At 39.1% G+C, this 20905-nt stretch overlaps 2 protein-coding genes across 3 annotated transcripts; one reads left to right on the top strand and one right to left on the bottom strand.

The window, feature by feature from the left end:
* The first annotated feature begins 790 nt into the window (after positions 1 to 790).
* si:ch73-261i21.5 (zona pellucida-like domain-containing protein 1) lies at positions 791 to 6772 on the top strand. Its single transcript, XM_036595213.1, has 11 exons — positions 791 to 939; positions 1360 to 1523; positions 1854 to 2080; positions 2598 to 2782; positions 2960 to 3032; positions 3162 to 3259; positions 3915 to 3995; positions 4145 to 4316; positions 4715 to 4826; positions 4992 to 5018; positions 5749 to 6772. The coding sequence occupies exons 2-11, from the start codon at positions 1430 to 1432 to the stop codon at positions 5901 to 5903; spliced, it is 1224 nt and encodes a 407-aa protein (XP_036451106.1). The 5' UTR covers positions 791 to 939; positions 1360 to 1429; the 3' UTR covers positions 5904 to 6772.
* Positions 6773 to 7594: 822 nt separating this feature from the next.
* On the bottom strand, positions 7595 to 20902 carry hyou1 (hypoxia up-regulated 1). 2 transcript variants are annotated; one of them, XM_036594943.1, is made up of 24 exons: positions 20624 to 20902; positions 19310 to 19382; positions 18849 to 18942; positions 18643 to 18721; positions 18341 to 18495; positions 17719 to 17795; positions 17423 to 17604; positions 17194 to 17309; positions 16861 to 17047; positions 16234 to 16368; positions 16006 to 16088; positions 15269 to 15401; positions 14066 to 14253; positions 13798 to 13936; positions 13511 to 13568; positions 13216 to 13292; positions 12946 to 13128; positions 12160 to 12353; positions 11939 to 12026; positions 11564 to 11820; positions 10442 to 10526; positions 9986 to 10235; positions 9749 to 9853; positions 7595 to 8747 (listed from the first exon to the last, which is right to left on the bottom strand). In XM_036594943.1, exons 2-24 carry the CDS (start codon positions 19374 to 19376, stop codon positions 8698 to 8700), a joined length of 2982 nt encoding a protein of 993 aa, XP_036450836.1. In that variant the 5' UTR covers positions 19377 to 19382; positions 20624 to 20902; the 3' UTR covers positions 7595 to 8697. The 2 variants fall into 2 exon arrangements, with proteins under 2 accessions (XP_036450836.1, XP_036450837.1); XM_036594944.1 differs by lacking the exon at positions 10442 to 10526 and having other exon boundaries at positions 9986 to 10009; positions 11641 to 11820.
* Between the last annotated feature and the right edge of the window lie 3 nt (positions 20903 to 20905).

The raw sequence follows: 20905 nt of genomic DNA on the forward strand, positions 1-20905 counted from the left end.
TTTGCATTGTTGTCTATGTAGTTACTGAATAATAGGTCTTTAGGATGTAGACATACAAAGTAGTTAATCAGGTTGTGGGTTATTTTTAAAATTGTCAATTGGTAAAGACAAATAATAGAACCTGAACTTATCCCTTTCCATATATCCGAAAGCTTTATATCATAAAACATCATTAAAAATGTGTTTATTTCATTATTTTCAGCAGAGAATTCTTGTACTAAAAATCAAACAAATCAAGAGAAAATGCAAGTTTAATAAAACCATTAAAGGATTATATAATATTTCACTCTACACTGTTAGAAATAAAGGTATGTGCAGGTAAATTTTTCATTCATCAAGATACAAACAATGTAAAAAGTGTTTTTTAGGTCCAATTGTGAATCTTCAAGTTTTTCCAGGTGAAAAGTACGTATTTGTACCTTTTCAAAACCTAATGTTTTAAAACAGAACAATAAAATAAAGAGCCTGTAGACGAGACGGGGTGTGTGGAGTCAGTACTGCTTAGCAAATCTAATTTCAATAGATTATGGTACAATTATGTTCCCTGAATAAAGGTACTGAGATGTACCCTTGAGGGCACCACCTCAGTGATAGTTTCAGACCTTTATTTCTAAGTGTGTATGATGAAGTCACAAGTCAAACAACCATAAAACAGACGTCTGTGTGTGGACAGAAAGCACAATGTCCGCTCTGGTGCCAAAGGAGAAGACACAAAAGGTGCCAGTGTGCCAGAGGGGTTACGCTAACTGCTACTGCTGCTCGTCTTGCTCTCCTGGCTTTCTCCTTTTCACTTATAACCTCCCGCTTTGTTTGTGGTGACCTCTTACACTCTTTCACACCTGCTCATCCAAAAGGAGGCCAGTATATATAGTGAGCGTCATACGAAGAGAAAGTGACAGAGACACAGACAGAGGAGGAGAGCGAAGACATTCTCACAAGGTAACATGGTTAAGATTGATTTTTGGGTTGGAACCATCTTTCTGCAGAGAACTTCTCTCTCCAAAAAGACCAATTTTCAGTTTGTTTTTAGAGCATGCAGTACATAAGGGCTTATATTTTTGTTTATTGTTGCACAGTAGTGTCGAGATGGGTAAGATAGAATAATTCAGAGGTTGCAGATATACATTGAAATATAACAATAGATACTTTAGCTTAGCATGTACAGTGGTGGTCTTCTTTTTTGTATATTTAAATTGTGAATGTGATAAATTTAAATGATAAGTAGTCTTTTTTTTAGTGACTTAATGATTAGAATATTTGTCTGGATTACAAAAATAAAATGAAAAAAAAAATTAAAAAGCTATTTCATCATTTTGCTTATATATAGCAAAAAACATTAAGACACTGTTATTTTGTAAGTATTAAGGTGCAAGGAGCTGAAGGTGATATTGTGCGTGACGTGTGGGATTTCCCCTGCAGCCAGAACACAATGTGGCTGCTTCTCCTTCTGTATCAACTTGGCCTGATTCTCCACAGTCGTGCTCAGAATCCTTGCAGCACACACCCTACATTCAGAGAGCCAGGTCAGTCAAAGCAACCGCATACCCCTCTCCCCCTCGTCCATCTCTTACACTCCTCCATCTACCTCCTCCCTTCCAGCTCACCTTTCACTTCTTTTGCTAGCCAATAACGGACCCCGGACCACCCAGCAACCTGATGAGTGTATTTACTTTAAAAACTGCATGTGCAGATGTGTGAGAAAGCTGCCCCAGGTCATGCGTCCTTTTTGACACTATATACTGTTTATAACACAGGCTTCAATTCGGTTGTCCATCTTTTGGTGACTCTTGTTACTCAACGCCAAAATAACAAAAGCAAGTGAGTTATTATATTTTTCTTGTTGTATTTCACAGCCAACTCTGATATCACGGTCACTTGCGCCGCACACAGGGTGGAGCTGCGCATTCTGCTGTGCCCCATCTACTTTGGGGGGTACAACGAATCTCTGATGGCTCTGAATGACGTCTTCTACAGACCAGAATGCATGGGGACCGCCGTGTGGACAGCAAACCCACCCATCCTCGTATTCCACTTCCCCCTCACCGAAGAGGCCATCACCGCCTGTGCTACCAAAATAAAGGTGATTTCTTTCAGAACCTTATGCTGACATAAGCCAACTCGGGTGCAGATCAGAGAAGCCTCTGAATCTAGTTTGGAAGGTCTAAATCAAATTGAGAATTCTGGAATGTAATTCTTTACACAGACATTCTGAATGTGGTTGAGAATTTTAATTCTTCACATAGAAGTTCTGAATCTGATTAAGAATTCTAGAAATTCTAGTCAATCTTAAAAGATTGCTTCAGTGAATGAAATAAAACAACACTTAAATAAATAAATAATAAGATGAATTAATGCCATGTTACCATGTAAAAATCACTTAAGGTTTGTGGAGGATGACTCTTGAAAGAAGCAAAAATGTGTGCTGGGAGAGCAGTAGACCTACTGTTAGATGATTTTGAAATAAGGAAAAAAAAAACAGAAATTGGGAATCCAGGGAAAAGTGTCAATAATGCTATGTATTGCCTTGAAAGTGTTTGCTGTTACAGTACACAGTTGCACTGTACGGACACCAACACTTTCAGCTCCTTTTCTGACAGATCACCCAGGAGACTGGCACGGGGCTTTTCTCTGACTATTCCAGCATTCAGTTTGTAAACATCTCAGGGATGGTCAACTCCATAGACCCCTTTGCTGGAATCATCACGTATCACTCAGAGATGCTTTACTTGTTCTCCTGCCGCTACCCACTGCAGTACCTGATCAACAACACGGAGACTAGCGTGTGAGTCGCTCTCCAGCATTCCTAGTGCATATCAGAATAAAAGAACTGTTTTTTGAATGTTGGGATGATCAAAAACAATCTTCGAAAACACAGTTGTCAATCACCATTTCGCATCAGGAAGAAATAAAAAACTGACTGTGGTACAAATGCATATTCTGTCTGTGTTTTCTTGAGCAGATCAGGAGTGAGTCTGGCCATCAAGGACAACAATGGCAGTTTCATTAGTACTCTGAGCTTGCGGCTCTTTCAGGTGCTTACTTGTCACTCATTCTGTTCTTCATAATGTTGTGTAAAGTCTCTGAGCATAAGCAAAATAAAGAATATTTAATAGAATTTGATAATATAATAGAATGAATTTGTGTTTGTTTCTGACCTGAAGGATAACAAATACACATCTCAGCTCCAGATGCCCTCAAATGGACTGCAACTGAAAACCAGGATTTTTGTGGAAGTTCGGGCCACCAACCTCACAACAAGGTGGGCTACACTAACATGCTCATTTGCACTATATGACTAACATATTTAATATTCAAAGCTGCACGATGTGTGTTTTTTGTTAAAATTGAAAGAAGTAGCATCACTGAGACTGGAGGAAAAAAATACAGTATCTGTGCGCTGCTGCGAGTCACCCTTTAATGCCTGAAATAATAATTAAAAAGAGTTTTCAGACCACATCTTTACGTATTATCGTCACATGTACAGGCTCAGAAAGAATGTCTGGCTTAATGTTTAGGTCTCAAATGCAAAATCAATGTAAGACCTATGAAGATATGTTGAAAACAGTAGACAATTCACTTACATCCCCAGAAGACACATAGTTTACCAAGTTTTAACCAAGTTCTCTTTAAATACTCTTTCAACACGCTCACAATCATCATATTCATCCACTCAGTGAAGGAGTCCAACATACGCACAACCAAAGTTACAAAATGTTCTTCTGCACATCGCATCCAGCTACACATTTCCAACAGAGAGGAGCTTTAAGCATTTAAACTTTCTATTTGATGAGTCTTACTTGACAGCAGCTCTTATAATGGATCTTTTTCATGATAATTCCATGTAAATAATAAAAAAGAAGTAAAAAACCTATCACCATGACCGAATAATTATGCCATTTCATTCCTGTCCGAAGGTTCAACGTGCTGCTGGATCGATGCTACGCTACCACCAGCCCTTTCCTCATAAACAGCACATACTATGATCTCTTTGTGGGGTAAATGCAACAACATAACACATGTATTGACCTAAATTAAATAAATGAACCTCTCTTGACTTTTGATTGTCATGTGTAAAAGAAAAACTTCAACTAAAGTTGAATTAACAGCTTTCAGTCCTGTTGCTATTGATCCTGACTTGCCTCAGATGTAACCGTGATGGTCAGACAGTGATTGGGCTCAATGGCGAAGGTCAAGAGGCTCGCTTCTCTTTTGAAGCTTTTCGTTTTGTAGAGCACAAGAACCAGACCATCTCCACCTTCTATCTGCACTGTGCCACCAGACTCTGCGACAGAGCCATCTGCAGTACTCTCCGCCAGGTCAGTAAATGGATTTGATTCCTCACAGAAGCATATGATGCAGTCTCTAGCTTAGAAATGATCTGCTTATGACAAGAGACACTACATCCAAGCTCAGCAGGTGTATAATAGATTGCTGTATTGACCTTATGCATCATAGGAATAACAGTAGCAAAACAAATACAAGTGCAAACTTAATACTTTACCACTTATGTTCTACTTAGAGGTAAGCAGAGTAAACTAAACCCATGCTAACGCCAGTCCATCGTGGGGCAGAAAGAAAGATAGATATATACATTCTTACACACAAGTAGAAGAACAAGTATTCTATATTTGAAAACTACAAATGCATTAAGTTGTTATGATGTAGCTGAGTAAATATCACTTGTAAGAGAAAGTGCTGAATGATCTTTTCCCAGAATTGTACTAAGGCTGCGAGGAGAAGAAGGGAGGTGGAGTCAAATCAAGGTACCACAGTGAGTGATGTGGCCACGGTCAGCTCTGGACCCATCATCACCAGAGTGGACAACGGTGAGACATTCCCTGCTACTTCTACAATTCACACAAACATGACTACACTACACCTGCTTCACCAAAAAACATCCAAACACCACTTATAACACAAATCTGGGCACAAATGATGTTTGTAAAGTTGTTGAGAAATAAGTTTTTTTTTTCCTTTTTTTATTCTCATAGGTGCAGAGGCACGGCCCGTTTCAGGAGGTAGGCGTCTGCTTTTTCATCTTGAGATACACTGTAGTATTGGGTTAGAACAGGGGTCACCAATCCTACCCTATCTTTGATCAGTTAGTGTCAGTCTCCAACGACTGATCATGTGAGCTCCTGCTTTGTTGGAATGAAAACCCACAGCCACACCAGCCCTTTGCAGAAAAGAGTGGATGCTCCTTGGTTATACTGAAGATGCATTAGTAACATTTAGCAATATTAAGACCTAACTATTCTATTGTTTTTCAACCCCTTACATGGCCATGGGCCTGTCAGCGGTACCACAGTTTTATTACACACTTCTATAACCTGGGAATAGCTCAGCACGTTTGCATTGAAGTCCCTGTAGTTACTGAATAATAAGCTTACTCTGTGACAATGTCATTGTTAGATTCATGATTAATAACTTCAGATTTACTTAATTCTGTATAAACTGTTAAATGAAAATGGACATTAAAAAAGCATATTTAATCCATTATCTTAAATATATGCTTATTTTCTTTAAATCAGTGTAATCACAGAACATTTTATTGCACAAAGCGCACAGCACTAAAAACACACAGTTCTGTTAGCACAGATGTAACAGTAGAAGATAATCATATCAAGCCAAACTAAGTGTTATGATGACCTAAGCGCTACAGTATAATGCTCAGTATAAGGCCAGTGAGTGGTGTGATTATGAGCTTTCCTGAGTGCTTTCTCCTTCTTTTTTGGCTCCTGCTTGCAGTGAGTGACCAGTCCCAAAGGAACAACACTGTGTTTGGTGTGTCAATAGCTGTTGGAATGTTAGGGACACTCTGCCTCACCCTGCTGGCTGTTATCGTCTTTCGGAAGAACAAGAGCAATTCTTCTAATGCTGAAAAGAGCGGCTTCTTCCATTGATCTGGGCTCAGCTTTGACCTTTCTCTTAAGAATGAAAATGATTAAATGGACATAATAAGGACTCTACCGCATTTACTCGTTTTGTTAAACTGCTTTGGTGAGGGTGGAGAAAACGCAACTGATATATTAATGTTGCTACACGTGGACATTGCTCATATGTGAGCCGACATGATGAGGGACGATTTTCTATCACTTACATCCTAAGATCCTGAACAAGTTTATATCTAATTCCAATCCAAATTGAAAAGAATTTAAGTAACTCCATTGCTTTCCCCCTAATATCTGCCACATGTGTAGAATATAATTGATTAGCATTGACAATAATACAACTCAAAACAACAAGCATCTGCCAATTGGCTTCTATGAATTGTGTTTTGAATGAACACGTTTTCTTTTCCTTTACTAAGTAATGGGAAATGTTTCAAAATGATTGTCCATGGAATTTGACTATATGCTAAAGATACAGCAGACACAAATTAATTTGAAAAACAATGAACTATTCCTTTGAAGCCATCCGGTCAGTTTTCCTTGGGAATAACAGTATTTGGCGTATTAGTTCTGAATTATAGTGGCTAAATATTCAATGCAACTTGGAATTAAAGGAAGCTGTGGATGTAAACTGTACGCCCAGCCAGACGTGAGTGTCTGCAACATAAAACTTTACTTCTAGTAACTTAAGATTCAGCTGAATCCATCCTGGTTATGGGACACTTTAATATGGTGGAAAAAGAACATCTGAGCATAGGAGCTGTTCACTTCATGGAAGAAAGCAAGAAAAGGCACTTAATACACTATACATATGTCTGTATTACAAGCATTTACTATAGACATATATATCACATATCAGTTTATTTCTGGATCTTATTTTTGCATGCAAGATTCTTTTTAATGATTTAAAGTTAACAAAGGCTGTACAATGTATTTTTTTTGCATAACATCTATCTATTCATGGATTGTCGACTACCATCCCAAAATGTGTTCAGTGTTTGATATAGAAGGCACTATAAATAAAAAAAATAATAAGCTCTCAGCTTCTTTGATTTTCTTTTGTATTATATACAGTACTGTGCCCGAGACCTCGCTTCATTACTTGCCAGTCTCAAAGGATTTAAAAAACAATTTAAAAAATTAAAAAAACATTCCCAAAACTGGAGTTCAAAAAAATTAAGATACTGAGAAATTGACCTTAGAAACAGACCATTGGCCCCGTCAGATAAACAGTACTTGAAGTTTTGTTTTTTTTTTTTAAAGAAAGAAGAGAAATGTCAAGCTCCACTCCTGCTTCCAATCTGAAAAAAAATATTCTACAGGTATTTCTGTCCATCCTTCCACTGTGAAGACAACTCAACACTATGAGTCTGAAAGGATGTGTAGTTGTCAAGAAGGCTTTACTGAGAAAAAAGGCAATAGACAAAAAAAATCTGTAAATTAAACAAAGCTGCTGGGACATGAGAACAAGGGACTGACCACTCAAGAGTCCACACCTCAATATTACTGAATGTGTTTGAGATTACTAGGACTTCAAAAGCACAAAATACAACCAACTTCTAAGACTGAATTTTGACAGAATTATATTTTATATTATATAAGGCACAGTAAATACTGAAAATGCTATATGTTTTGTTTTGTTACGTTTAGGTTAGAAGCATGATCTGCAAAGAACAATAATGTGAAGTTACATGACACGAAAAGAGGTTTAAAAAAAGATTTTATTAACAGTTCAGAAACAAAATATCCCTTTCCCAGACATTAGATACTCTTCTCCAGAAAGACCGGCAACACAAGGACAATGAAAAGGTGAAAAGAACAGGAACCGAGGATGAAGGGTGAATGAAGGGTTTTGTACTTTGTCTTCTTTATGCAGCAAATGGCATCATGAAAAAAAAAATAAAACCACAAATTCCTTAAATGTCAGTGCAGTCAAAAAGTCCCTAGGAATCCTCTGGCGATGCATGTGAATGTTGCGTATTTTAACAATACACAGCACGTGTGTGAGGGGAGTTAGTGGAAGGAGTGCAGTCACATGATAAGACTGAATACTGAAACAAAACGAACCATGTAGTCTCCATGCACAGAAACTGAATTTAAACAAGGGCAAAAATGGCTGGTATTTTTGTCAAGAGTTCCTCTGATACACATTTATGCAATCATATACACATTTAAGCAGAGATGTACTGAAAGGTCAGGAAAGGAGCCATATCTTAAGACCTTTGTATTCTGTGGCTTTGTCTGGTTGCCTGAATGTCTTCCCACAGAAGAACAGTAAAGTTTACTGGAGGACTGAGTAAGTGCCAAACTGACCACAAGTTCCTAGATGGTTTGCCAATTCAAATTCATCTTGTTGCTTTAACTAAAGCCATCAATTTTCACTGTAGGATTTAGGTTGAAATTCTAGATTCCAACAAAAAGGGCTAAAATATTTGCCAAGATAATGAATGCATTCCATGGAGTGAAATCATTAATCTGTGGTTGTTGTAAGAGCCAAACATGAGCATTCGTACACAGAGAGTGGGAAGCTAACTGGCCATAGTGTGCATATTTCACAGCTAGGGAGGATGAATCTAGACTCAGCTAGAATTCCAGAATTATTGAGCTCTCCTTGAATTACCTCTAGACTTCAGTCAAGTTGAGTAGCTTGCACTTAACAGAGAACATAAGTTACAACTGAAAACGTTGACATTATCTAAGCTGATTCAATGATATTTGGTTGTGATGCAGGGAGAACCGAAACAAAAGCAGATTTGAACCTTTAACAGAGTCAATAAATAGACAACAACTAAAGGAGTTCCAGTTGTTATAATTCATCCGATACATGGTTTTCTGAATTTCCGTTCTCTGACGTTTCTGTAAAAGACAAGGAAAAAAGAAAAGTAAATTTTAATTCCTTAAAACTTGCACTAAGGAACTAGAATGTCTTACTCTAAACTGCCCCTTCAGAACAAGAATGATATAAATATATGCATGAATAGAGTCAGATTTATTGCAGCCATCCAAACTTGTGAGGTCTTTTTTTGTTTCACTAGGGTCATCTCAGCTTTGGGCAATGAAATCTCAAGCATTTCGGGGCATCTGGTTTAGATAGGGGCACATATTCATAAGGATTCTCAGAGTAAAAGCCGTTTCACACACAGTGTGATGCAAATAAACAATACAAACCTACACACACCAGATGTGACAAGATATTTTTATCCATGTTGTTCATGGAGTGAAAGAACTAACAAATGGATGTTTTCATGTGCAAAAAGCTCCAAACAAAACTGGAAAACAGTGACACTGGGTTGGCTACTTTGATTTTGTGAAAGGAGCCTTATTCAGCAGTTGGTTCTTCATGAGCCCTTTCGTGTATAGCTCGGATGTCTGTAATTCAAAGGTCTGAGCTGCTTTTGGGTGTGCTAACACAAGCCATGACAAAGCAGAGTACAAACAATACTTTTGATGTTTGTTAAAAATTCCTGTTGCTGAGAGACAGTGATCAGCCATCCTGGCTGTTGCCATGCCAACGCCAGAGGTGAGAGCCACTGGTCAGCGAGCTTATGTGGTTTGCAATGGTTAGCAATCATTTTCGTTTTTTCAAAAACAAACAAAAAATAAATAAGTAAATAAATGACCTCAAGCACTTGGTGTGCAAGATATCAGTTGAACATGTGATTAAATTAACTTATTAACGTCTAAATAAACTGCATGAATGGCCTTAAAGAAGCAGTGAGTTCAGTAAGGTCTTCGTAAATAAGACAGGAACCAGATTCCCTCTCTGAAAAGCTTTATGAAAACGTGCCCTGGTCTAGATTTTTGAACTTGTGAAGCCATCTAGTGTGTATCTAGATGCATAACTGGTGTATAATTACCTGTGTCTTCCGTTTGCTCTTCTACTTCTTGCTCAGTTTCAGTCTCTTCTTTTTTATTCTCTTCAGTGGGGGGCTCTTCTGCTGGCTTTGCCTCCTCAACTCCCTCTGTAATATCACAAAGCATCTTCAGACTTCACCAATCTCAAAGTAGATAGCAAAACAGCAGCAACAAACAAAGCACACCTAAATGGTAAACTCAACTGCAAAAAACACTGAGAAAGAAGACGTTTTTCTAACCCGTCTCATCTTTGGGAGGAACGACTTTCTCAGACTCAGTGCTGCTGGTTTTGTTGCTCTCAGTGCTAGTAGAGTTCTTGTCTTTAGGTTTTGGTTTGGGCTTCGGCTTGGCAAACTTGGCCTTGTTCAGCAGGTAGTTGACCTCCCGGTCCAGAAGTGAGAGCTTGGCCTCAATGTCTTTAGACAGCAGGACGGGTTTCTCTGTAGGAGAGAGTTTCTCCTGCTCAGCCACAGTCGCATTCTTCCAGTCCTTCCAAAAGAGAGAGAGAGAAAACAATGGAAAAATAAATGAATGAATGAATGAATGAATGAGCACATAACTTTGACAAAAATGGTAGCTGCATATGGTTTACTGAATAATTAGCAGATCACATTTGAAAAAGTCAAAGTTGATAGAAGAAAAAGCTGATAAAACCAATAAAAATACTTCAAATGTCAATATAAATGATTACATACCATAGTCTCATTGATGACTTTCTCTAAGGTCTTCAGCTCAACTTCAGTAAAAATCTGGTTATCCTCTGGGAGCATTTTAGCACTCCTGTATTATTAACATTCCTCGATTAAGCAATTTTTGCATGATTTAGAGCAGTGTTAAAAGCTTAAAGGGGGCTGTGTACTGTGCTGCCTGATCAGAACTGATCAGGTATTTCTTACCACAGGGTGACTTACTGGCATAACCATAGCAGTCAGCAACAAGAGTAAAGTTTGTGTTAACTTAAAATCAGTCTCTGAATCAAATGTGAGAAATTAGATTACAGAGGTAAAGTTACATTTGACCAGGAGTTGCCAGTGTTAAGGCAAGTAAGAAATCTCCAACAGATCATGCAAACACAATAAGCATTTGCTATAATTTGCTAAAATTACAACAGAGTGCTACGCAGCTTCAGAAATCAAGATGTTAAAGCCACATTAACATCTAGGGATGGTACATAAAAAAGGTTATTGTAACAAAAAAAGATGCATATTAAGTACAATAAACAGAACTTTTCTACTTTTCTTATCTAACTTTTCTATCATAGTTCGTTAGCTAACTGGCTCTTTACATGGTGGCTCAGTTTCAAATAATACAATTTTGGCTTATGCCAGACATGGGTGGAAAGGGGTAGCAAATGTAAGTCTGCCCTAATTCTAAATAGTATGAGGAGGAACCTGACGTCAATTTCCAAAAAAGTGCTGGCCAACTCAAATCCAACAAAGGAAATACAGAAGTGCAAGAATCTCACAATTAAAATGATGTTCTTTAAATATTCTTTATTGGACAATAAGTAGGTAATATATGTAGGACACTGCAACAAACTGATTTAATAAATTAGCTGATTTTCAGTGAACTGGTATGAGAACATGAAAATTAAATAAACAAGTTGATCAGTCAATTGGAGGGGGACTACAATAATTCTTCAGGCGGGAAACGCTGTGTATGGTCACACCACCATTTATCAGTAACACCACCCAGAATGGCACATGGCACGTTTAAAGAACATCTACAAAGTACAGAGTAGAGCCAGACTAAGAGCTACTGCTTAGTATTTCGCCCAGCTCCAGAGAAAATCAGCCCATCCTTGAGCTATCACTCACTTGAGGAAGATGGTGGAGTGGTTGAGCATGCTGTCGAGCGCTGCTAGCCTGTCTGGCCACTTCTTCCTCTCTTCCACTCGGAAGAACATGGCCTTGCACAGCTTCTTCAACTCAGACAGCTTCTCTTTCAGTTCTTTGGTACTGGCAGCATACCCCTCATCATCCATCCATGTCGATGATGCACTCAGCTTTCCAGAAATCTCCTCCTTCTCCTCTTCAGTCACCACAGCTAGGTACTCATCTTGGTACAGCTTATCCTGAAAAAAAGAAAAAAAAAAAGGGGGTAAAAGTGGCGTTATCGCGCTACAGTATCCATATCACTCCCTTTGCTGGGTGGGAGGAACAAAAATACACTGGCAAGTAATTAAGCTATACCTGAGTCTCAAAGATAAATGCCTCCAGGCTATTCAGAGTCTTTTCTCTCTCCTGCTTCTCCAGATCTCGGTCAGTCAGATCTTGCAGCCTGACAAAAAATAGGGTGGGGATTCTATTTTTCAAAGTTCTTGATCATTTTTATTTCATACTGAATTCTTATCAATATCTCTCTCCACCTGTGCAGATATGGTGCATTAAAGACACTAAATGCAAAGACTTACTTCTTTTTGGAGGCCTCAATGTCTTCTGGGCTTGGATCAAGCACATCATTAACCTCCAGCTCCACTCCAATATCGACAGATATTTTGCTCTTTTTCTGAGGTTTAGGTTTCTTGTCTGCCTCCTTCTCGTCCTCTTTTGCTCCATTCGTCTTCCCTTCATCAGACTTTTCTGACTTGTCTGCCTCCTTCTCTACCTGTTTGATCAGGATAATGGCACAGAGATTCAGTTTGATTCAATCTTTGATCACTGCATTACATTATTACATACTACAGAAGAACTTCACTGAAGTATGTAATTCAATCAAATGTGTCCCCACAAATGTAATAATTTTATAAACGGCCAGTTCTTGTTCTAAAATCTGTTTGACTGAATGATGTTTAAAGCCATTGTTTAAAGATGTGATTTATGCAAATGACAACACATCAACTGTTACCAAACAACATGGCTTATTTAATATTAACAAAAGCATTTATAGATGAAGTTTATAATGTATTTTGTCGCTTTGCCTTTTGCCAAACACCCATTAACTGCATTCAATGTAATAAACGCCATGCTCCATGTAAAATTACCGTGGCTTCATGTGGCTTGTTGCTTAATTCTATACTTTGATGCTTTCCGGTTCCAAAAGTTGCACACAAATCCCTAAATCACATTTTAGAAGCTATGCACGCAGTTGTAAGTGTTTAATTATCCAGTATATGTGACACGCCAATAGCCAGAACACTATACAGTGCACTACATATAAAAGAAAGCAGTCAATAAAGATTCATTCAGAGTCTTCTCACCTGAGGCTCATCTTTGTCAGAGTCTTCTTTATCTGGTTTCTTCTCTTCTGTCTGAGACTCTGCTTTGCTATTCTCTCCTTGGCTTTTCTCCTCTGTCTCAGGTTTCTCCTGAGCAGACTCCTCTGGCTTCTCTACTGCTTCATCCTGGTCTTTGCCAGCTTCAGGAGGAACCTCCTCTTCATCCTATAACAAAACATGACCTTTAGTCACATTCTTGTCATCTAATTATATCTTTGCAGACATGTGAAGGGGAGCAAAAAATTAGTTTACCTGCACAGGTTCAGTCACATTGGTACTGGGCTCTGAGCTTCCACCTCCAAACAGGCTGGAAATCGTGTTCCCCAGTTCTTTAAAGACAGGAAATATGCTTGAAAAGCCACAATAAAATACTCAAATGCACTTAAAATTAAAGACATACATTGTTAAATACACCACACATTCCATATCTCTTATTCTTTTCACTATAAATGTAGAAAACGTTACTCAACAACAGAAGTTGTGGTAACAGTTTCATAGGAAGCTGGGTAAAACAAGAAATCCACACTACCCAGATGTTTCAACCTACTAGTGAGAGTTGATTCTTCCTCTTTCTCCTCTACCGCAGTCTCAAACACCGACTCCACCTGCAACATATTTAATATTTAAGTCAGTAAGTCTTACTGAAGGTCATTTCTCTACTAAGAATTTTTATATCTAAACATAAGAATCATGGCTTGTATTTACAAAACATCTCTGAGTAATGAGCTGATCTAAGATCAGATTTCTCTCCTGGTAATAATGATCTGTCATAGACAGACCCTAGATCAGCTAGACAGACCATCCCAGATCTCTAGCAGAGCCTACTTAACTGACCCTGTCTAGAAGGAGCACACCGCTCTCGTCCATGTTGAAATGAGCCTTGATTCCTTTGGACTCAGCATCTGAGTGCTTCTTGAAGCTGTTGCCCACTCCTGACAGTTTAACTGTGGTCAGATTCTGAGAGCCAAACATCCTGAGGGAGAAAACAATGGTCAGTGCTTACAAGTCAGCAGCTCTGTTTCTCAGTAGAATCAGTTTCTTTATTTTTGGGAATAATTAAAATGATGCCGTCTTTTCTTAGGCTGTCTTGCAGTAAACTCACTTCAGGTCATCCTGGCTGAGGAAGCTGAGGTCTCCATAGTTGATGTGGAAAAAGAAGTCATCAGTATAGCGGTTAAAGGTGATGACTTTGCGCTGGGGGTACGGAGCCATCCTTTGGAACAGAATGCGCTTGTTGTGCTTAATTCCCTTTACACCATCCTCTTCTTCGGTCTCACGACTGAACTCCACCTGAACAGAGGCGGAAAGTTTGTTTATACATACATACATACATACATACATATACATTATATAATATATATCTCTCTCTCACACACACACACACACACACACACACACACACACACACACACACACACACACACACACACACCCCTTCAGAAATGTTGGTAAACATCAAGAACATGAACACATGCATTAATCAAATACATCCAATGACTCTATTCCACAAATGTTTGGAGAAATCGCACAGTAAAGAGGATGCTAAGAGAGGGCAAGAGAAGCTGAATGATCACAGTTTTATAACTGCAAAGTTTAGCTGCATTTTGGGGTTTCACCGTTTCAAAAATAAAAGTGAGACCAGAAGGTTTTTGGATGAGTTCTCTTGCTGATACCAAGACACAAATCTCAGCTTCTAACCTTTGCCAAGGAACATTGAAATTACAACTGGAATCATGTGTTGTGGTCAGAGGAGATAAAAATTGAGCATCCTGGCCATGCACACCATCATGTTTTGCAAAAAAAGAGACACCCACAGTAAAATAGGGTGCCAGCTCTTTGATGCTTTGGGGCTGTTTTGCTGCCAGTGCTCTAGGGGCTCTTGTTAGGGTCACTGGCATAATAAATTCCATTCAATATCAGATCATTTTAGCCAAAAATCTGGATGCCTCTGCCAGAAGGCTGGGTCTTCCAACAAGACAATCGACAAAGACACGCAGCAATGGCCCTCACAGTCTCCAGTCTTTAACCCAATTGTAAATCTGTGGACTGAAGAGGGCAGTTCACAAGAGAAAAATCTAAGAATCTCAATAAATTGTAAAAGGTCTACAAAGAAGAGTCCACAATCCCTCCACAAGCATTACAAATTTATCCCTTCACAACCTTGTTAAACACTACAGGAAGAGACTGTGTGTGGTCATTCTTGCCAGTGGTGGCTCCACCAAATACTGAAATTTGTACTTCTATTTCAACATCAGTGTGCTTGCCCAACATTTCAAAACAAAGACATCAACTATTGTTCTCTCACCTGTATTGGGAAAACAGCTGCATCTCGGACTATGAAGGGTTTGACTTTAAACGCTTTACTGAGTGCTGCAGCCTGGTACACAGCACCCATAGCTGCTGCCTCATCAGCATTTATGTTCTTCCCCAGCTCCTCTCTAGAGACAAAAAAGGACAGGTTAGATCATGCAGAGACATTTCCTATTGTCTTTACTATTGTTAAATGTGGCTAAAAAGTAGAATTTTGTCTCATGTTTCTACCCAAAGGCCTTGAACTATAGTTGTTTATTAGTGCCACCTGCTGGACATAAACTGTAACTAGGAGCTTTATTACTTTTCTCAGAATTAACATCTTTTAATATGAAGAGGCTTATTTTTGAAACACAGATTAAAACTCATTGTCCACTGTAGATGCTTTATAGATGCTCATCTATATGCTTGTCTTTAACTGACAATGAACTAAGAATGTATTGAAAATACTATAATGAGCATAAGAGACTGCAACGTCTATCCCTACATAAACTTAATGCTCTTAATAAAACAAGTGGTTTTCATCAGATAGTTGAGCATTTTTAGATAAATTATAGGAGACTACTAAAATTAAGTGTGACTGAATAGTTTACACAGTGCTGAATATCTTTTGAATGCATTTGGCCAAGGAGTTGGGGTAGGATTAATTAAAGTTCTAACTGTCTAAATTAAGATTATAATGTATGAGATGCTGTTTTACCGAAGTGCAATGAGTGATAGAGTGTAACCTACTTTCCCACTGCTTTGAGGAGGACCTCCTGAACCCTGGGAACACGAGTAGCTCCTCCAACCAGAATGACCTGCTCGATCTCATCCTGCAGGACAAACACAGCATTTTAACCATTTTATGCGTGAAGTGAATCAAATAAGCCCAAAAAAGAGTCATTAAATGTAAACATTGTACTAACAAAAGGTGCTCGACTATACAGAAAGCAAACTGTCATGTATAAAGTTCCTCACCAAAGACATCTCAGAAGCAGCAAGTGCCTGCTCCACCGGGCCAGGCACTCTGTCAAACAGATCAGTACATAGAGCTTCAAACTCAGCACGAGTCACCTTCGCCTTAAAGTCAATGTCATCCATCAAGCCCTCAATCTGGCAAAGAAAACATGTCAATATCGAATGGTTCACAACATATTACTCCATTTTATTTTTACTTTAAGAAATAATCAAATAATTAGCAGTAAAATGAACCTATAACCTTTATGGAGTTCTGTTTTACAAATCTAACACCAAGTTCTAGAAACAAGCAGAAAGCTGCACAGCATAATCTCAACTGGCCATGTATTTAAGGAATTCCAGATTTTAATCATGGTAGAGGGGTGTATGCTTTGATTTGGTTAAAAGGCAAAACAGTACCCATTTAATAATTTAATAATTCAGACATTAAAATAGTGTGTAAAGTGCCTAAAGCTCCAAGTAAAAGATTACGGGTTCCTTCTCCTGAAGGCTTCGCAGTATAAAGGTAATCTTAAAATGAACGTGCACTCTCAGTATCATTTCCTAAGAGCATCTTATGGCTAATCAGACATATGCATTCAATAAGGTTGTGATGTGTGTGCTGACCTAAGTCTAGCTCCTTCCTACCTGAGCCAGGTGTTCAGCGTTGGCACTCAGCACCGTCTTCAGTCTCTGAGCCTCCTTCAGCAGCTTAGCCATGGCACGCATGTTCTCCCTCACATCCTTCTTTGATTTCTTCTGATCGTTAAAGATTTTGGCCAGATAGTCCCTCAGTCTCAGCTCCATCTCAAAGCCTCCAAGTGTCCTATCAAAGCTGAACACCAAAGACAATACCAGATGCATTACGGAGAAAAAGTACATCCATCAAAGATGTCAACATATGAAAATCCTTCTCCTTACCATCCCTAATGTACAAAACACATGCTATAATGAAAAATTAACCCAGTATAAGACACTCACCCGACTCCACGGATCTGCAGCTGGGGCTGTGTGCCCGCCTCTTTGGTCTTCACGGTCTGGTATGTGACAATAGTGGCCGTTGTACTGCCTGATCCCATATCATAAAACATCACGTTCTGCAGAGAGAAGAATAAGGAGACAAAATGTAGCGTGAAAGTCAACAAATCAACGCATTGATTTCATTATTGTTATTATTTTTGGGCTGAACCACTGTTTTAAATGAAAGTACCTGGGCAGTTGAGTTGATGTCTTTCCTCCTAAAGACTCCATAATTTAAAGCCACAGCTGCATTATCATTGATCAGCTGAAGGACCTTCAAACCTGCCATCTGAGCAGCCTGTAGTACTGCCCTACGTTCTGCCTGGTTAAAAAAGGCCGGGACGGTGATTACTGCATCTTTAATGGGCTGTTCTGTGGGGAAAAGAATTAAGGAATTTCTAAAACAGGGCCATGGACACGTTTCTCTGACACGTTACAGCAGTATTTCAGTGATCAGACAAAGAAGGCAGATTTGAATAGGCAAACCTGCAAAGTCCTGAGCCAGGCCACGAGAGTAGTTCAGAACCATGCCTAAGAGTTCCTCTGGAGAATACTGCATCTCTCTGTGACACATAAGATCATAAACATCAATTCTGCTCTTCAAAAGAATTTGGTAAAACACGGCAAAACACTTTGTTTCTACAAAAAACCTACTAGTAAGCTGCACATTTCAAACCTATTGATTATTATGATTCATTAAACTTAACCATTTGTAACGATTTCGGATATAAAAACATATGAAAAGAGTACCAGCTGATGTATAACACACTGTCAAAAAACAAATTTTTATTTCTATAACTAAGATGGTACTAATTGTGACATAGTGGCACTCACACACACAGCCACTTACTTTATGTATTTATTTTTTTAAATTTCAGCTGCTGTCTACTATGTTAAAATTTAATGATGAATGCGACAATATAGATGCACCAATATTGCTTGGGAATATCTTGTTCCATTACCTTTCTTCTCCTGTAAAGCTACCATTTTGGAGAAATGAGGTTTGTCATGACTGCAACATTACATTTTTTAGTCTTTCTCTCCGTCTATATATAAGCATGAAATACACAAAAATGTTGCAGTAAGGACCCATAGATGAAATACTCACTCAGAATTCTTGAAATACACTGTTCCTCTCTTTTCATCACTCTGTATCTGGTGTTCAGGGAAGTGTCTCTGATACTGTGAAACATGTGGGTTCTTAGCAGTCTTCCCCAGAAGATTCTGGAGATACCTGTACACCACTTTAGGATTCTTCACAGACTGCAACGACAAAGCTGGGGTCACTATCATAATTCATATCTGGATAGAATTGAGATTTTTAAAAAATCTCATTAAAACCCAAAGACGTTAATAACCACAAAAACAGGTGCAAAAGACCAACAAGAAACAGCAACAACAACAACTCACCACTCCCAGAGCACTGTCTCCAAAAAGCCTTTCATTTTCTTTTAAGCACACAGCTACTGGAGTTTTCCTTCTGGACTCTCTGAAGCAAACAAAAAAAAGAATACTTTATTATCTCTGACCTTGGCAGAGAACACACTAGATAAAATGCTTTAAACAGGAAAAATATGATCCATCATCTAGCTGCACCATATTTATATGTTTCATACTTGTTTAGAACAATTTCCATTGGCACTCCGGGTTTAACTATAGCAATTTTCATCCATTCGCTCCCCAGGTCGACAGACATCACAGCAACAGAAGCTGTTAAACAGAAATGTGAAAGTTACATTTGGATGCTGACAAGACAGCAGCTATTCGAATCAGCAAAATCTAAGACTACAAACAAAAGATACTGGAAGGACCTAAGAGTGTCTCTCCAACGCTTGAACAAATAAACATTAAGTGCTAATTCAAATGACAAGCACAACAAATAACATTAATAATTAATTAAATATTACAAAATGTCCAGAACCATTTCCTAACCATATTAAAGGTAAGACTTAAAAGTGTGGCCAAAACAGTCTGACACTGTTGTATGTCTACATTGTTGTGAGTCAAAAACAGTGCTGGTCTATAGGCATGGCAAAAAGGGTGAGTCTTAACATCCAGTGCTTGGTGTGTGCTTCACCTGTTGGAGAAGGCAGGAGCGCTAAAGCAAGGCAAAACAGCGCCCATAACGTCAGCTTTTCCCTCATGGTAACCTGTAAGAGATACAAAATTCATTTCACTTGGAGCACCCACAATGGCTGTTACAGTCATGTAAATAAAGGATTAAAATAATTCAGAAAATGCACTGAAACAAACTGAATGAGTGGATCAACCAGTCTTACAGTACTTGGTCAGACAGACAGTCACAGCTACTGACCAGCGCTGATATTGCATTATCTAAAGCTGTGACAAAGATGCACACTGCTCAGGTGAAGGAGAGACCATTGCAGGTGCAATCAGATAAACTCTGTAATCAAACTGCACATTCAAGCATGCATGTTGGAATAAACTGCTATGAGAGAGAGTAAAACTGGTTTGACTTAAGAGTAAGATGGAAAGGTTCACTGTCCTGCTCTTTGAACATGAAGTGTTGTAATGCAGGATACATCCTAGAGGCCTGATCCCACCCACAGACGTGGGATAAAGCTAGAAAACACGTGGGCCTCATTACAATAAGGAACAGCTAGTAGCTTCATGTACATGCATCCACATTTAACACAGATGTGCTGCTCTAGTCTTTGAAGTACAATTATAACCATCAGACGCAGCGTGTGGCTTATTGTTAACCTGTAGATCTAACTGTCAGATTTAACAGCCTTCTGTAACAGTAAACATACACGTTTCAAACATTCAGGTGTGGAAACTTCTGGTCTTGATGCCTTTGTCTAATAGTGACGTACACGTTGCTGAGGCAGCCTGGTCCTAATGGCTGAGGGGTTTCAGCCCCCTAAACACTAACTAGGCGGCATGCAACAAAGCTGAAGTCAGCTTCTCGATCGAATTTTCTCGTTCCACCTTAAATGGTGCAGCAGTTACATTGTGGAGCCCCAGGCCAGAATAGAACTGCTGCACCATTTAAGGTGGAACGGGAAAATTCGAACAAGAACCGGGCAAGTAGGAAGCCAACTTCAGCCTCGTCAGCACACACGCCAAACACTATGCTTTAAGGTGACTGGTGGTTTTAAGTATGCTAAACTATCATTTCTTTTCGAGGTCCCATAGTTCTGAAATCAGACATTTACTGCTGTTAACGCTGTTGAGAAGCTAAGGTAACCCAGCTAACCTAGCTGGATGTGCTAGCAGTCTGAAAAAGCACATGCTAGCTAACTGCTTACATCCTGTAACGCCAGCTTGAAGATGCAAACCTGAACAGCGGGGGAGCTTAACTACCTACACACAGAAGTTAAAGTTATACAACTCGAAGGAAAGATATGAAATGGCAACTTAAACTTACCTTCAGTGGCAGAAGTTTTTATATGTGAGCTAAAGGACCGGTACAAGTTACCGCTGACTGACAGGTGAACAATAAGAAAGGCTTTACTCGTGCAGTACTTGAACTTATAAACTCAGTAATCTTCAGATCAGCAGCCGTTGAAGCGAACCCATGAGCAGACAGCGCTCTGTGCTCACGCTACAGCGGATTTCTCGCTTTCTGTCTTGCAGTCACCGGCTTGTTCTGGCCATCGGGCCCTGAACGCGGCGCGATCTCATTGGATCTACACGACGCGCCGCTCCG

The sequence above is a fragment of the Colossoma macropomum genome, unplaced genomic scaffold (assembly GCF_904425465.1).
Source record: "Colossoma macropomum unplaced genomic scaffold, Colossoma_macropomum, whole genome shotgun sequence".
Taxonomy (NCBI): domain Eukaryota; kingdom Metazoa; phylum Chordata; class Actinopteri; order Characiformes; family Serrasalmidae; genus Colossoma; species Colossoma macropomum.